At 42.9% G+C, this 18,787-nt stretch overlaps 1 protein-coding gene across 1 annotated transcript in view; it reads right to left on the bottom strand.

The window, feature by feature from the left end:
* Ppp4r2 (protein phosphatase 4 regulatory subunit 2) overlaps positions 1-17,064 on the bottom strand; it is a 38,254-nt gene extending 21,190 nt beyond the window's left edge. The window contains exons 1-2 of the mRNA XM_028773083.1: positions 16,779-17,064; positions 15,893-15,974 (exon numbers count right to left, since the gene is read on the bottom strand). Coding sequence (XP_028628916.1) covers positions 15,893-15,974; positions 16,779-16,812 — 116 coding nt within the window. The 5' untranslated portion in view covers positions 16,813-17,064. The remainder of the gene's footprint in view (positions 1-15,892; positions 15,975-16,778) is intronic.
* Between the last annotated feature and the right edge of the window lie 1,723 nt (positions 17,065-18,787).

Raw genomic sequence — 18,787 nt, 5'->3', positions numbered from 1 at the left:
AAGTCATCCTCTATAAGCGGCTCAAAGTACCTTCTGCCATTAACCAGTTCACCCAGGCCCTGGACAGGAGAACAGCTACTCAGCTGCTTAAGCTTGCCCACAAGTACACGCCAGAAACAAAGCAAGAGAAGCAAAGGCTACTGGCCTGTACTAAGAAGAAAGCTGCTGGCAAAGGAGACGTTCCAACTAAGAGACCACCTGTCCTCCGAACAGGAGTCAATACAGTCACCACCTTGGTGGAGAACAAGAAGGCTCAGCTGAAAAAAAAAAAAAGAAGGCTCAGCTGGTGGTGATTGCCCATGATGTAGACCCCACTGAGCTGGTGGTTTTCCTGCCTGCCCTGGGTAGAAAAATAGGGGTGCCCTACTGCATCATCAAGGGAAAGGCCAGGCTGGGTCACCTGGTCCATAGGAAGACATGCACCACTGTTGCCTTCACACAGGTTAACTCGGAAGACAAGGGTGCTCTGGCTAAGCTGGTGGAAGGTATTAGGACTAATTATAATGACAGATATGACGAGATCCGCTGCCACAGGGGAGGCAACGTCCTGGGTCCTAAGTCTGTGGCCCGCATTGCCAAGCTGGAAAAGGCAAAGGCTAAAGAACTCACCACTAAACTGGGTTAAAAAATGTATACTAAGTTTTCTGTACATAAATATAATTATAAAATTATCTTCCATCTAAAAAAAAAGGTCAAAGACTTAAGTAAAGCCAGTACAAGGAGAAAAGAAAAGTAAATAAAGGGAATTTCTCATACTCAGCCATGTTGGTTCGCATGGTGGGCCACAGAATCCTATGTTATGGCAAGCTGCCTTATGTGTTTTAGTTTTCTGCAGCATGGCCAACCACTATTCACTTGTGCCAGGAGCACAGTCAGAAGTAACAACTGTTCCCCCCTGACACTGCTAAATGAACTGCCACCAGTTAAGAACCACTACAATCCTTAATCCCTTCTGCTGAGGACTACAACGAAAAGGGAAACTAGGAAACCCAGAACCTCCGACCAAAATCTCACAGTGAGACATAAAATAACATACAGGTGAAAAGACAAATTCTAAGTGTAGATGGTTCATTTGAAATAAATACTCTGTGACCTTTAAAAACATCCACCGTAGGCTTCCCGTGGTACCCTTGCACCACCACAAGGCATCACTATGACACTGTAACCCAAACTAAATCCCTTTTCCTTTAAGTTGTTTTTGTGAGGGTATTTTATCACAGTATTTAGGAAGTCACTAAGACAAGCAGCACACGAAAGATGTCTGTAGGCTGAACATTGTAGGGTGCTGGGCTAGGAGAAGCAGCTGGGTACCTGGTTAAGAAAGTCTTGAACCCCGGACCTTTATCTGGACTGCAGGTGTTCGGCTCTGCCCCCAGGCCCTGATTCTTTTCATTCAGCTTTGGCCCCCCACAGCCCCTCCCAAAGAGAGGTCTATGACCGTCAGTCACGAGGAACAGTGCCTCAGGCTCTCCCACATGTAGATGAGGTATCTCTAAGCTCTCAGACCAAGCCAATAGGTGTTATCTGCTGCCAGACCCTAGCCCACCCTGAAACTGTATATAAGGGCTCTATTCTAGCGAAGTAAAGGCGTGTTCGAGAATCATCCTGGTGTCTGAGAGTTTCTGTCGCAAGAGCTCTAACACTAGAGCTGTAACACTTGGGGAGAGATCTGCTCTCCCGGAACCTTCCTGGGTCACCAAGCTGCTTTCTTGCCAGCTATCCGGCTTCCTATCCTGGGTCACCAAGCTGCTTTCTTGCCAGCTATCCGGCTTCCTATCGGCCCAGGCCGGCTCAGCGCTGAGAGACAGGTGCAGCACCTGGGAGTGACCAAGTGGCGACAGTGGAGACTCAGGCAGAGGCAGAAGCGGGGCCGGGGGGGGGGGGGTGGGGGGGGGAATCTCTGCTCCCTGCTAGCACTCTGTACCCTTTGGCCCAGACCTCTTACACCAGGCCAGGCCAGAGACCAAAGGACAGTGGAGACATGGCCAGAGGCAGCGGCAGAGACAGTGGCAGACCCTCCCTGCTCTCACTCTGTCCTCAGCTGGGAGATCATCATGGCACAGAACATAATATAATACTAAGGAACCTGAGCATCCAGAAGTTGCTATCAGCAGGGCTTCTATAGTATCCTTGAAGACATCAAAGGATGACTATCAGTTTTCACATTCAAAGAGTTTAAGGGTAAGTGAAAGTAGCCATGCTAAGAGTTGACAAGACATAGATATATCAAGGCACAATTTAAAGTATATAATCTTGGAACCCTACAAAAAGCACTACAATATTTCATTGATGAAACATATCAGAGGACCTCAGACATATAGAAGTCAGTGTCATAAGAGCAATAGGAAGAAGACACCTTCAAAATCCGAAGAGATGATGATTTTTTAACTCTATGCCCAAACTATCCATCGTAGTAAGGTGATACCAACACATCCTTAACACTGAAAGCAGAATTAACCAGTTTCTTGCCCAGCATTCCCTTGCTCAATGAAACCAAGTGAACAAGGATGGCATAGTGCCTAAAAAAGTGAAGATCAAAAATAAATCAAATAACAAAGAATAAACAGTACCCACATCTCCTTTACCATACCTAAAAGGGTTCAGCACAACCAGTCACAGTACAATGCAGCCTTTGATAATGCAGCCCAACATTACCTCTGTTTCAAACATGGGTTTCACTAAGAGCAAAGATCAAAGTCTTCAAGAGGTCTGCAATAATGTCATGGTCATCCCACTCCAGCCCCTCCCTAGTCTGTGAAAATGCTGTACACTCCTACTACAATTTAAGTACAGAAGAACATCAAAACAAAATATTCCCTAAAGTACGCACCTCTACATTTCCTTGTGGCTACAGAACAGGTGAAAGGGTTCAGATAGCTCCATGAAGTTCACACTCTAAACCAAAAGCATCAGCATGGCAAATCACACACGACTAAGGAAGTCATTAAGTGTCATAAGCACTAACATAGGAAAGGTTTTCCAGAGAGACCTTAGAATGCCTTTGCATCTGGGCACCCAGAAAGGAGGAATATACAGTCACTGTGATGAGGAAACAGGAAAACAGAAGGCCAAAACTTAAGCAGGTACGTGCACACACACAAACTTCACAGGGCTTGAAATTCTAAATTTATGAAGATTTTCAATATGATGTCTAAAGAAAGCATATGAAACTGTAATTCAGGAAGATACTTTTTTTTAAAGCCCGAGCTTTTAAAAATCCAAAAACAATGAGAATAGTGTATAGGAAATTGTCCCAGATGGAAAACCCCAAATTGTCTGATAAGCTTATTTCCCTTATTCCAAGTCTCAGTTCCTCAAACTTAACATATCATAGTAGTTTCCCGAGGAATTTTCTTTTTTCCTAAGTGTGCTAGATTCCCAAGGACAAAGGCATGGATTCTCTTTCTTGGACAAAATCCTTAAGCAACACTTCTAGTCTTTCTACATTAAAAATTCAATGTCTTCAGGAGTGTTCACGGAATTTTGTTTATTGCCTTGCTTGTCCTTTGGCTATTTGTTTATTTGTCTTACTTGTTCCTTGACTATTTGCATCTACTGTATTGCTAGTTCCTCAACCTAGAACTGACCTTAATACATGCATGTAATTAAAATGGTTTAAAAGCAAAAAGGAGGAGGGGAGATGGGATGGGGAGTTCTAGGGAGGAGAAATGGGGAAAGGAGATGACATCTGAAATGTAAATAAATAAAATATCCAATAAAAAAGAAAAAAAAATTCAATGTCTTTACTAAAGTTTCTGATGTCCACAGCAACCAGTAGCCTTACATTTTATGATTTATTTTTAATCACTGTAGTGCCCCACCTCCTACTATAACTAGTAAAAAACTGCTGACCCCCTCCCAGGACCCTGACCTAATGTACTTACTGAAACACATATTGCAACTCTGTTAAAGCATCAGATACCTTGACCAGATACCTTGATAATAAAAATATGCATAAGAAAGTCACTACCATTCTTAGTCTGGCTAAGTGGCTCACAGCTTTATTCCCAGTGCTTGGAAGAGGGAGGCAGATCTCTGCTGGTTCCGGCCAGCATAGTCTACATTGGGGGTGAAGTGGACACTTCTTTTTAGGGGGAAACATCCTTGTTATGGAAGCATTAAGTACACACCACCAACTCAAAGACGTCTACAGACTGAGGTACTGAATGCATCTAGATCCTCCAGCCAGAAGCTGCTCTTCCCACTGCCACAAAGTTGCAATTGTAACCCTTACTAGACTTTACTGAACACCCTGCCTACAGTGTATATACAGGAGTTGGCTCCCCAACTCATTTGTACTCACTACTTTTCTGGAAAGACTTAAACACCAGGACCCCAAACGCACACCTCGACCCCCGCCAGTTGTTTCTTTTTCATTCTAGTGGGATGGTAGCTACCAGGTGCCCTCAAAAAAGTGGATTAAGCCAAATGGATCAATCACTCTGCCTCTGAAAGGTGGAATAGAAAGGAAACTGAAAGAGAAACCCAGCTGAAGCACAATCAGCCTTATAGCAGTAGCCCAAGAAACAGCTCTACCAACTATAATGGGCTTGTCACCCAAAGGTGCCTTATCTTCCTACCCAAAGCCTCATTTGTTGCAAACTCTACAACCTTCCAAAAAAATGTATCTTTCTCTTTTCTTATTTTCTTTTGGACTTAAGTCAATCAAAATAAATTATGCAAAAGTACTTAAACTTATTATGGCACTTTCTAAATCCCAAATACTCTTTTAGGATACCATTTAGAATGCTTCTGTTTCAACTAGAAATGACAGGTGGAGGGTCTCTTCTGACTTTCCCATTACAATTTAAAATTTCATTTCTTATAGTTGGACACTAAAAATGTTGTGGGACTAGCACATTAAGTGTTTGTGAACACTCCCAGATGAGCCATTTAAACATCCACCATAGCAGATTATCTAACTTAAAGGTTCACCTTAGCATTCAGAGAATCGGAGCTTTAATGTAGAACTCTACTGTACAATCTTCAATTAGTTACAAATTAAGATTTTTTTCCTATAAACCCTATTAACCTGAAAAGGCACACATATTTTGAACATCCCCAAACAAACAAACAAACAAACAAACAGCCTAATTCTAAGAGTTGCCATGGCCATGGCGGTTCTTCACAACAATGGAAATTTAAGACAAGTCATTGTTGGGTTAAGTTATAATTTTGTCAAAATCATAGAAGACTTTACATAAATATTCATAAACAGGAGAAAAAGTTCATAAATGTAAATACTTAAAGCTAATTTCAATTTTACATTTTTCCCTGTTATGTGCACATATTAGAATGCTAGGCTAGCGTTCTAATACATACAGACAACATGACACTGACTCACTGAGCATCTATCTCCCCAGTCCCTTAAGGTACCAACATACCTGGTCTTCACAGTGATAAAGACCCTACTTCAAGGTAGAGAAAACAGACATTGAAGTTGTTCTCTGACCTACATACAACAGACAGACAGACATGCCTCCCTACATACATGTAGGGAACTTCATCCTTTAAAGTAGAAATGCAAAGCAAAATCGGTAGTCATTTGTTGACTTCATTCTGGTCCCAACTGGTCCTAGACTCATCTAAAAAACTATGTGAAACATTTTTCTTAAAGAACTACATTTTCTCCCAGCACTTGGGAGGCAGAGGCAGGTGGATTTCTGAGTTTGAGAGTTCGAGGCTAGCCTGGTCTACAGAGTGAGTTCCAGGACAGCCAGGGCTACACAGAGAAACCCTGTCTCGAAAAACAAAACAAAACAAAGGAAAAGAAAAGAAAAAAGAAAAAAAGAAAAGAAAGAAAGAAGGAACTACATTTTCAGGCCAGGCGGTGGTGGCGCACACCTTTAGTCCCAGCACTTGGGAGGCAGAGGCAGGAGGATTTCTGAGTTCGAGGCCAGCCTGGTCTAGAGAGTGAGTTCCAGGACAGCCAGGGCTACACAGAGAAACCCTGTCTTGAAAAACAAAAAAATAAAAAACAACAACAAAAAAAGAACTGCATTTTCAGTCAGGCCCAGTGGCACACATCCACTGTAACAGTTGCTTGAGAGGCAGATGTAGGAGACTCAAGGGCTACAAAGCATCTCACATGTACAGGCTGTTGAATACCTAAGTAGCCACACAGATTATACTCAACAAATCCAAACCCCATCTCATAGCTCTTTTTTTTTTTAAGATTTATTTATTTATTTTATTTATGAATATACTGTAGCTGTCTTCAGACACACCAGAAGAGGGCATCCAATCTCATTACGGATGGTTGTGAGCCACCATGTGGTTGCTGGGATTTGAACTCAGGACCTCTGGAAGAACAGTCAGTGCTCTCAACCGCTGAGCCATCTCTCTCCAGCCCCCTCATAGCTCTTTTAAAAACAGCAAAAGGAACAGCTAAAGCAGTGCGTCATGTTGTCTGTATGTATTAGAATGCTAGCCTAGCATTCTAATGAGTACAAATAACAGGGAAAAATGTAAAATTGAAATTAGCTTTAAATATTTACATTTAATTAGCATTTAAATATATCCACAACTCAACATACATTTGCAAGAAAGTCATCTTCAACAATGCACCCACAGTCCAATTTAATCAGTAAACCTGAGGTTCAGTCACTGCACAAATTTGTGACAAGTATCAACTCAATTATGAGATCTTAAAATATTCACAATTTGAAGCTCTCCAATTTCAATGCAGTGACTTGTGGAGATGGTGCCTTTCACAGGTAATTTATGGCTAGTTAAGGACATCTGCATGGGACCTTCATGATTAGGTTAGAGCCTAGAGACATGAGAAGCTGATATTTTCTGAAGTGTGATGAAATACTGTCAAGGCAGACAAAAAAGTTTCACCACCACAGGACGTCCTCATCTTAGATTTCATAGTCTAAGAAACTGGGAAAAAAGACCTGCTCACTAAGCCATGCAGCCTCTATATGGTACATCAGCTCAAGCTAAAATAGTTAAGTCTACATTTTAAAGGACCAATGATACAAAAGCATGATCCCAGCTTGGTGTGGTAGTTGCACACCTATAATCACAACATTGGATATAGTCAGCAACAAAAGTATAACAAGTTCTAGCCCAGCCTTGCATAAACGTAACAGGTGCAAGGACTGCTGGGACTACAAAATGAGGCCTAGTCCCAAATATCATTCCAGTATTTAGAAGCTAAAGATAGACTATGGGTGCAAATAAAGACAAAGAGTTCAAGGTCTTCCTGGGCTACAAGAGATCCATGTCCAATAAAAATTTTAAAAATACTAAGCATCACTGTAGTGCATGCCTTTAACCTCAGCAATGCAGGCCACCCAGGACTAGACACCCTGACTCCAAAATAAAACAGTAAACACACACACACACCAAATAATGGTGATCAGATATCCAAAGGAGACTGACTAGCCTTGGCATCAGACATGTTTTTAACAAAATATTCGTAATACAAAATAGAATACAGTAAAATGAGATTTTAACAGGCAGGGTCACTGTATTCTTTGACAATCTAAGGTGTAAGAAATAGATAAACTAATTAAAGAATGGACAGATTCTGGACATACAGAAATTGAAAGTAAACAAGGCAAACACCTCCAAATATTTACACATAATACAGTCAAGGTTCAGATATTTTCTATTGTTTTCTAAAGTTAAAATATTGTCTTGGGTCTGGAGAAAAAAACTAGGCATTGTTGTGGATAATGATGTAAGCCCAGTGTTAGGTGAAGACCAGGATTCCCAGGGCCTGTGGTCAGCAACCTACCCTAACCTATGAGCACTACCATAATTAGTGAGTCCAGGGTCCCAGTGAGAAAACTCATCTCAAAAGCCAGTTGGCCAAGTGTGGTGGCACACACCTTTAATACTAGCACTGAGACTACAGAGGCAGGTAGCTGTCTGTGAATTAAGACAGCCTGTTCTACATAGTGAGGTCCAGATCTACCCACCTACCTATCCATCTACCTACCTACCCACCTACCTTCCTATCTCTGTCTCTACTGATCAGGTAAGGGTTAGATATAGATAATGTGGATGGCCATTGAAAACCAACACCTGCATCAACCCCCGACACAAACACCTCAGCACTACTATGCACATGAATTTTATTCACTGTAAATTTTTTTAAAAAGCTTTTTCTTCTGTTAATCTAGCTGTGTGCCACACTGGAGAACAAGTCAAGCTCTGCCCACTCAGTTACAGAACCATGAGTAAAAACAATCAACACATATGAATCACAGAAATTTCTAGAAGTAATACAACCATGAAAAATTTTGTATATAAAATACTTAGTCATACACTACATAACTACAGTCTGGTCATCAACAGAATAAGAGAATACAATGAAAATAAAAAATTCCTATTGCCTAGTGTGATGGCACAGCCATGCCATCAAAATAATGTACTGCAACACAGTAGCACAAATCTCTAATGCTAACATTACAAAGGTGGAAGCAGAAAGGTCAATCAGGAGTTCAAAGCCATCCTTGGTTATATAAAAAGTTCAAAGCCAGTTTGAGCTACAAGATACTGTCTCTAAAAAGAAAAATGTTCAAATTCTACCCACATTCAAGATTGTTCTATCAAGAAATACTATTTGTAAAATCTCTAAAAAGTTAGACCAGTCTCCATGCCCAGAACTGGTAGGAGATACAGAATACAGTAATCTCAGAAATTACTGCAAGTCACTGTGGAAAGATCTCTAAAATACAACCATAATTTAAAAACACAAATCTATAAAAACAAATTCCCTTTAGCATGCAAAACTTAAGAGACAATTTGATAATGGTTGATAAGATGCCAACTTATCAGCCAGGCGGTGGTGGCACATGCCTTTAATCCCAGCACTTGGGAGGCAGAGGCAGTTGGATTTCTGAGTTCGAGGCCAGCCTGGTCTACAGAGTGAGTTCCAGGACAGCCCGGGCTATACAAAGAAACCCTGTCTCAAAAAAAAAAAAAAATGAGTAAAAAAACACAAACAAACAAAAAAAGATGCCAATTTATGTCTCTTTTTATAGACACAAGAATAGACCGAAACCTATACCAGTATCAGTGAAACCTCTCATATCTCTCGGATTTAAAATACTTCCACAATGTATGTCTTCTTCATGTAATAAAAAAAGCTAAGTTTATGTATTACAAACTACAATAGCATGTATTGGTATAATCATCAATGTCATATCAAATTTATGCCTCTGTAAAAAGCATTACTTACACAAAAGTGTTCAGGCTTTGAAGTTACTAGAAATGTCAAAATAAAGATGTTAAACAGCACATGGGTCACCTATTTTCCTGCCAAACAGTGTTGAAGCATCACCACACACAACCTTCCAATACCACAGGGCCAGGCATCAGGACATGTGCCATATGTACCACGAAGGAAGGAGAGCTGTGCAGGTGTATGAAGTCAGTTTAGGTAAGCAATGACAGCCTCAAATAATGATGATAATGAATTCTAATGGTGGTTTTAAGTAACACTGCTTTGGTGGAGAAGATGTTACACAAGTGAACACAGCACAAGCAGGGCATCAAGGAATGAATTTCGATAGGACCTGGTATTGTCCATGCCCAAGGACAACTGCATTGCTTACCATCTGTACATATGATTGTAAGCCTAGCCCCATTTTAAACAGAATACGTATTTCACAGAAAACAGCCACAAAGACTAAGGCAGGGTATTCACAGGAAATATTTGATGTCGTATACAAAATATATTCATGAAATCTGTCTTTCTTGAGGTTTGGTGGGAGACAGTCAACCACTCAAAGCAGAAGTTCCCATGTGAGCCAGGCATATGCTCACCTGCAATTTTAGTACTAAGGAGGCTAAACCAGAAAGGTCACAAGTCAAAGAGCAGCCTGGGCTACAGAGCAAAGTTTTACCTAAGGGAGAAAAAAAATTGCCAGGCAGACTTGGTGTCATACGCCCTTTAATCTCAGCCACTCAGGAAGCAGAGGCAGGATCTCTGAGTTCAAAGCCAGCCTGATCTACATTGCTACTTCCAGGCCAACCAAAGCTACACAGTGAGACCCTGAATGGATAAAAACTTCATACTGAAACCCATTATGTATTAATACACGCTAGTAAGAAAATCTTAGGGCTGGAGAGATGGTTCAGTGGTTAAGAGCACTGTCTGTTCTTCCAGAGGTCCTGAGTTCAATTCCCAGCAACCACATGGTGGCTCACAAACGTCTGTAATGGAATGCCCTCTTCTGGTGTGACTGAAGACAGCTACAGTGTACTCATATACATAAAATAAATAAAATCTTTAAAAAAAATTTTAAAAAGAAAGAAAATCTTAAGGGGCAGAGCTAGGGAAATGGTTTTGAGGGTAAGAATGCTTGAGGAAACTAAGTTTGAATTTTCAGCATCTTATAAAAACCAAGATATGGCTTTGCATGCAAATAACCCCAGAGTTGCAGGGTGGAGACAGGTGGATTCTGAGCGCTCTAACCAAACCAGCTTAGGCAAAAAACTGAGTTTCCACCTTTCTAGCCTCCACATATATGTGCACAGGCGTGCTCCCAGAGCTCATACACACAAACAGTAACACAAAAGCAGCATGTACTTAAGTGCTTATAGATACAAACACTCAAGTTATCCTACAAAACTACAGCTCACACGACAGACCAAGTTTCAAATGTTACACCCTTAAAAATTAAAGGGAAAATTAACAGAAGTCAGACCTAAGGAAGGAAAAAAAAAAACAAAGCCTTTAATCTATAGTTTCTTTCATAAAAAAGAAACAAAACAAAAACTGGAGCTAGTAAAATGGAACACAATCTGATGACCTGAGTTTGAGTTTGATTTTCAGGCCACATGGTAAAAGCATTATAATTAATTCTTGCAAGATGTCCTCTGAATTCCACACTTTTTAAAGTGTGATATAAAAAAAAAAAGACTGAAAAATCAATATGCTCTATCATTACTTTACAAACTTTTTGTTTTGTTTTGAGACAGGGTTTCTCTGTTTAGCCCTGGCTGTCCTGGAACTCACTCACTCTGTAGACCAGGCTGGCCTCGAACTCAGAAATCCGCCTGCCTCTGCCTCCCAAGTGCTGGGATTAAAGGTGTGCACCACCACTGCCCAGCATGCTCTAGCATTATATGATTACTAATAAGTTAAAAAAAATTGCAGTACTACAGACAAAATATTCCCCACCTTAAAAATTTATAAAGACCTATGAGCCTCACACTGTAATGTACATCTTCCTAGTGACTAGTAACCACTTTTAAGTTATCTAACTTTAATTCCTTCCTGAAGTATCAAATATATAAACATAAGGGTCAGACAAGACTGCCAGCTGGAGCCAACCCACACTATAAAGCAAGTTCCAGGCTACCTACCCTGAACAACCTAGACCACTTCCAGTTCCCATCTCAGCCACCACTGCAAACCATATGACAGCTATGACTTACTTAGTACCAAGTGGTAATCTAAGTTTTTGCATATTATTTCCATACTGTTTGAAATAGTAGCCTTATTTTAACTGGCTGCTGTGTAACAGTTTCCTCCATGATCAAAATATTCCATCCTGCAGGCAAGCTCTTTAAGCAGAGAGGTAAACAAAGCAAGAACTCCCTGAAGCTGACCAGATTCACTAGGCCACTCTCTGACTGAATAAACAATAAAGCTGAGAGTGAGTCCCTCCTGGGAAGAGAAGCTGAGCTTCAAGAACTCTGAGAAGAGACCAGCTGACTAGAACAAACAGAAATCAGCAGAGCTGCTTGGAAGAGGTCTAGAGCAAATGAAACATAAGGAAAGTACACTCTCCAACCTGTTGTGCTACCTGCAGGCTGTGCAGTGTGTTCCAGGTTTACCAGATTTTGTGAGCTGTCAGTCATCCTGGGGTGGGCCTTGGTAATAAGGCAGCTGTCTTTGAGCCATTCTGTTCCTAAGTAATCCCAATAAAATTCACTGGTTCAACAAGTGGGACTTTGATGGTATCCATAGTTTGGTCTGTTGTGGGCTCTCTATCAGGGGTGAGTATACTGTTCCCCAGGAAAAGTTTTGTCACACAACACTATCTAGCAAGGATTTAAGTTTTCCTTAAAAAAAAAAAAAAAAAGAAAAAAAAAAGAAAAAAAGAAACCAAAAAGAATGACATTGTTGGCTTTGTTCATCTCTCAAAACGCCATCAGACAGACTAAACAAACCCCAAAGGGTGAAGAAAAGCTGACAAACCGTGCACCTCTGGGACCTACCTGTTCAAAAGGAAACAATGGTACAGAGGTCAAGGCCCTGAACTAAGAATCATACCCGCCCCACCGTGCTCCCCAAAACACAAGGGTCCAACAGGTATCACCAGAGCCATGGCAGTCTGACTTGAGAGCAGCAATTACAAATAAAATACTCTTGGCCACTCCACCAATGAGTGAAGAGAAGATCTGAAGGGACCACTTGTGCTCACTGAGCTCTTAAATGTGGCATTAACAAAGCTCACATCCAGAAACCAACCCCACATAAGGAGACAACTATGTCTACACATGACCCTGTCTCAAAACAGGTAGAGGGGAAAGCATTATGAAATAGGTACATTTTGTTAAAAAATAAAATAACTTTCTTGGGGCTGGACAGATGCTTCATAAGGGCATGAATTCATTTCCAAATACCCATATGCAGCTCAAAATCCCCTGAAACTCCAGACATTCACTTCTGATCTGGCAGGCACAGCATTCACACAGTGTACAGACATACATGGAGGGAAAACACCCATACACATTAAAAATAAACCTTAAGGCCTAGCAGGAGGGTGGCATACATCTTTAATCCCAGTACTGGGAAAACAGAGACAGAAGGATCTCTGTGAGTTTGAGACCAGCCTGGTCTACAAAGTGTTTTCCAGGACAGACAGGAAGGACTACACAGTGAATCCATCTTGAAAAAGCAAAAAAATAAATAATATTAGCATTATTTCTACTTTTTCTCCTGTAAAATAGATTTGTGTACTAATTGTGAGATATCCTGATCCAATCATTCAATTTCCAGAACCAGGGAATTTGTTGTGGACAAAGTTCATAAAAAAAGCTCACAGTATTGGATTGGGGATGTTGCTCAGTGGTACAGCACCTGCCTGGCACACAGAAGGATATATCATCTCCAGAACCAGTTAGACAAAGTAATTGCTATCTGGTTCTGCACTTGTGACTCAATGCCTGAACACTGGGCTAACATATGCAAGACCTAGGTTCCACCCCCAGGACTAGTATAAAACAAGAAAGCAAATAAAGGCTACACTGTGTTTGGAAAAAAAAATATTGTTCAAACTCCAGTAAGTGTAATAAAGAATATAAAAGCACCAATCATTTTCATTCAAATATCTAAATATACAATATCCAAACAACATAGTGAGTAGAGAGTTCAATTTCTAAATCAGAGCAGATCAACTATAGGCATTGTACTTATCAAAAAGTTAAGGCAATCTGTACAGACCCAACTGATAAGATACCTCTCTCCTATTCCCCAGAAAGGGTTTTTCTGAGCTGCCCTGGTACTCACTTTGTAGACCAGACTGGCCTTGAACTCAAGAGATCAGCCTGCCTCTGCCTTCCAAGTGCTGGGATTAAAGGTGTGAGTAGTCACTACCACAAACTAAGATGATCTTTTGTTAAAAACAATTTTTTTCAAGAAATAAAATGCTTTTCTTGTGATGACACAAAAACAACTCAGTCCAGTCAACAGCTCAAGAGAAAGAGAGGCAATACAAGCAATATTTTGGGGACTCATTTAGGGACTACTTTTGAAAGATGGTACCTAGTCAATTTTAAGGCTTTTCTATGTAAGTAAAACTAGTGACTTGCATTCATTTTTGGTGTTTGCTTGCATGTATAAATGTGCACTGTGTATGTGCTGTACCCTTGGAGGCCAGAAGAGGTCATCAGATTCCTGGGAACTGGAGTTCCAGAGACTTGTGAGCCTACAAGTGGGTGCCAATAATCAAACCTGGATCCTCTGGAAGAGCAGCCAGATCTTAACCACTGAGCCATCTCTCCAGCCTGATAAATGATTTTTTTCACTAGAGGGTTCCCTTCTCCCCCCAACACAGGGTCTCAGTATGTAGCCTTGGCTGTCATAGAATGGTGCAGACCAGGTTGGAACTTGAACTGGCAAAAATCTACCTGTCTGTGCCTTTAATCATCTACTGGAATAAAAGGTGTTCACCACCATGTCTTTACAGAATGGAATGCAAGGATTACATATGATATGCAAAGAAATATTAAGTGAATGAATCATAGTCACATTAGGTTGACAGATATATTTTAACAGACCACTGAAAAGGTTCTACTAAATTATACACTACACCAGATATTTTTTTCTTCCTAAAATGCAGCTAGCTATTAGAAAGCTAAACTACAACCATAAATGAATCTTGTAAGAAGAAATGAATACTTGTTAATATAATCAGAGATCTGAGCATGTTGGGGCATGCATATAATCCCAGCACTACAGATATGAAAAAGCAGAAGGACCATAAGTTCAAAGCCAAAGATATTTTCCCGGAGACAGGGTTTCTCTGTGAAGCCCTGGCTGTCCTAGTACTCACTCTGTAGACCAAGCTGGCTTCAACTCACAAGAGATTCGCCTGCCTCTGCCTGGAGTGCTGGGATTAAAGGGTTCAAGATAAACCTTTAAGGGGGCTGAGAATGTAGTTCAGTGTTATGGCTCTTATCTAACACATGAGGCACTAGGTTCTAGTTCCAGTGCCCTCCCGTAATAATACTAAGATGTTGACAACAATGAAGGAAGCTGAGGTGGCAGTCACATCTGTAACCCCAGCACATGGTGACTGAGACACGACTGACTGACTAGAGTATGAGTTCCAAATCACCTGAGCTAGATGGAGATTTCATCTTCAAGGATTAAAAACAGCCTGGCTTGGCTACCTAAGACTATAATTAAGAAGGCAGGGGGAATTCGGATCACTGAGTTCAAATCTAGCCTGGTCTACATAGTTGTTGGCCCAGGCCAGCCAGGGCTACAGGCCCTGACTGAAAAGTGATAACTGCTCAGAGAAGCTATATAACCACTTGCTGAGTGTTATATTCAAACTAAGCAGACAGCTCACCAACACTGAACCCAAAATAACCTTTCCTTTCCTGCCCCCCCCACTACAGAGCAGTGTATGAAGATGGGTGGGTTAGCTTCCAGAGTAATTGAGCCAAACTGAGAAAGCAACTTTTTCCACACAAGCTATAGCACAATAAACCAGATTCTTCCTTTTGAAAAAAGTACAGTATAAGTTCAGAGTGACATTTGGAAAGGAGTCTAGAAAGATGTTGGGCATATGAAGTTTGCTAACCTAGAAAGGCAGGACAGTGACAACTTCACCATCTGGAACGTGTCAGTTAATCACCTTAAGTCCTCAAGGCAATAAACACAAGTTAGACTTCAAACAATTACAAGGATTAGTAAGACAACAAAAGGCTGGAAAAGCCACAGTACAAAAAAAAAAAAAAAAGTCCTCAACAAATCCCTGAAACAGTATCAAAGCGACACAATGGATCATTCTTTCCTAGGTTCTTTCCAACTAAAACTAGTAGGTTCTTTGTGCCAAAGCACAGAAATCTAGAAAACTCTGATAAATTCTTAACAATTGTTTTGCAACAGGCAGAAAAGCATTCTCACCTTTTATCTTTAAGGCATCTCCAACTTTTTTTTATTACATTCATTTATTGATTTGATTTTGTGTATGAGTCCAAGGACAACTTCTGGGAATCAGCTCTCTTCCCAGATCAAATGCAAGTCCTCAGGCCTGGTATCGACCTGTTGGGCTATCTCACCCATACCCAGGGGTCTCCAATTTTGACAGATCAATTGCGTGAGTGTTCTGAAATCATCTTTCCCCCACATTCCCAAGCATCTCTGAATGACAGGTAGGCCTGTGACTATGAACCCAGGTTTTCTACTTACATTGTTTCTCCAGTTTTAGCTACATGACAGAGAAACTGATCCAGTACAGGACAAACTTCTTTTTTCCCTCTCTTCTCAAAATCTAGGTAAGAAAAAGAAAAGAAGGGTTATCACTATGTCCTTGCCAAGAAAACTTCAAACTCTTTCTCTACATTTGGCAACAACTAAGAAAAGCAGCCTCAGCTGGTTGCCCGTGGGACACGCCTTTAATCCCAGCACTTGGGAGGCAGAAGCAAGCGGATCTCTTGAGTTCCGAGGCCAGCCTGGTCTACAGAGCGAGTTCCAGGACAGCCAAGGCTACACAGAGAAACCCTGTCTTCCAAAAAACAATTTTTTTTTAATTTTAAAGAAAATCAGCCTCTCACTCAAATACCCACATACATGCACCCCTGAATCCCTACCTCCATATCACCCTTTTCCACCGGCAGTGCCAATTCTCCTAAAGGGGGCACTACACCTCACGGACTCTCCTTCGGTGTTCCCTAAGAGTGGCGCAGGGGAGCCCCGGCATCCGACCCGGGCCCCGACCGCCGCAGCGTGTAACTGAATGAATCCAGCCCCAAAGCCACCCAACTAAGCCGCCATCCTCCAAAGGCTCCTGCATGTCCAAGGGGGTCCTCAGAACGCCGGGACCCCCGCGGTTCCAAGTTTGGGAAGCAGTGTTCTCGAGCCTGTTGCTTGCCAAGTCCCGGCCCCAGCATGGTGAGTGCGAGCCTCCCCAGGCCCAGAGGCCGCCGCTGCCGCCGCCGTACGACGAGGCCGCGCCGGTGCTCGGCGCTCCCCTCCCCCCAAGCCCGCAGCCCACACAAAGCCCGGCGCGGGCGACGGCGGGGAGGCGCGAGCGGCCTCCGCCCGAGCGCGCGGCCGGCAGCGCGGCGACCCCCACCTTTCAGCGCCTCCTGCAGCCTCTCGACGTCCATGGCGCCGCGGAGTCCCTCGCTGCCGGCGCCTCCCTCGGCCGCCGTCCCGGGGGCCGCGGCGCCCGCCCCCGCCCCCCCGACGCCCGCCCCCGCCCTCGCACACACTCCGCCACACGCCGGCGATCGGGGAGGGGGGTCCCGAAGGGAGCCGGGGGGGAAGCGAGAGACGGAGCGAGACGGACGGAGCGAGAACCTCCCCGAGCCGCTACCACCAGCCCTCCAACATGGCGCCCGGCACGTCAGCGCGCGCACGCTCCCCACAGCTGTCGTCCTCGCGCCCGCTGCGCGCGCGCGCGCGCACCCACACACGCCCAGGAGCGCTCCCGGCCCGCCCAGTGCGCGTGCGCTGCGGAGACCTCCAGAGACGGAGGCGAGAGTTCGGAGCCCGCGGCTGTCGTTGCGCGCTGCAGATGCAGACGCCGCCGCCGAGCGGAAAGAATGTAGCTCATGTGTCCGCATGGCTTCTCTGAGCCTCCGTTTCCCCATCCGTTCACTGAAGGCGCTGGTGCCGACCTTTGTTGTGATCCCTGTGTTCTGTTGCTGTCATCACTTAGAGCTCAGAGAATACATTTTCACTGTTTTGGTTTTGTTTTTTGTTTTTTGTTTTTTTAATTTTCAAGGATCTTGTATTTCCCAAGCTGGAAGATGACCTTAGGCTACTCATTCTTCTGATTTCACCTCCCAAACGCTGGGATGAGAGGGGTGTACCAGCATTCCTGTTTTTATGGGTGCTGGCAAGCGTTTTACCTACTGAGACACATTCCAGCCCTGTATGCCTTTACATTTTAAAACTTGTACATCTATTTCGTTATGTATTAGAGAGGAGGGTGTACCTCAGTATGCATGTGGAGGTCAAAGGATAACTTTGGGGAATTGGTTCTCTCATTCCGGCTTGTGGATTCCATGAATGAAACACAGACCTCTCAGGCTACCTGGTAAATGCTTTTACCTGCCTATGCGCCTCCCTGGCCTCTCTGCATTTTCAAAACAAAACAGACCTGCACTCAGCTTTGATGTTTGGTGAGAAATGATGGCTACAGCTGAGTAACCAAGAGTCTGAAAAATCTAGAATCAACTGGATTCTTCTCTTCTCCCCTCTCCCTTGGGTGAGGGCTAGTGACCTAGAGTCTCCAAAGCTTCACTAAGTATGTGAGAACTCCAGAGCCCTGCTCAGGTTAGGCGAAGCTTTACCACTGCAGTCCATCCTTGGCCCTGGAAGCCTCACTTTCTTCCCTGGTGAACACGGGAGAGGCTCTTTACCAAGAGATGTAAGGTTAGGGAGATGCTTCAACAGGTACAAGCATTTGCTGTCAAGCTGGGACTTGAGTTTACTCCCTGGGGTCCCACGTGGTGGAAGGAGAGCACTGACTCTCACAAGTTGTCCTGTGGTCCTTACACTTGCCCACCCCCCACCCCACCCCCAATGTGGAAACAAAACTTCTTAAGCAGACATAATGAAAGAATGAAATAGTGGCTACGAAGCACTGGACAGACCTGTTGGCTACGATTCTGAAGTGTTCGGGCAGCTGTTTTATTATGGGCCTCAGTTCTCACAAGGAGAGAGCAAGAATCTATGAGAGAATCTTCAGTCATGACGGATGGATTCGAAGTATGTCAAAGATGGCTCTAGAAATTCCATGACAAATGAAGACAAAGTACATCAAGACAGTTCTAGAACTCAGAACATCTGGCTTTAAACCAACATGGAGCATTTTATGCTTTTTCTGTGGGCCAGCAAGATAACTCATGGGGTGAAGTGCTTGGAGCCAGAGTTCGATCCATTGTATTCACGTGGTTGTCATCTGACCTCCATTTTAACATGCATACTCAGGCACACACAAAATAATTTAAAAAAAAAATAAAGAAAAAATAAAAGCTATTGCTTGTTCTATCTTCTCTTCCCGATGCCCTCATACCATCAAAAAAGAAAAGCTATTGTTTGTTCTACCTTCTCTTCCCAGTGCCCACATACCAT

This window comes from Grammomys surdaster, unplaced genomic scaffold, assembly GCF_004785775.1.
Source record: "Grammomys surdaster isolate TR1022 unplaced genomic scaffold, NIH_TR_1.0 220, whole genome shotgun sequence".
NCBI classification, from domain to species: Eukaryota; Metazoa; Chordata; class Mammalia; order Rodentia; family Muridae; genus Grammomys; species Grammomys surdaster.
Note: the sequence above shows the minus strand (reverse complement) of the source record. Positions and strands in the feature narration are given on the sequence as shown.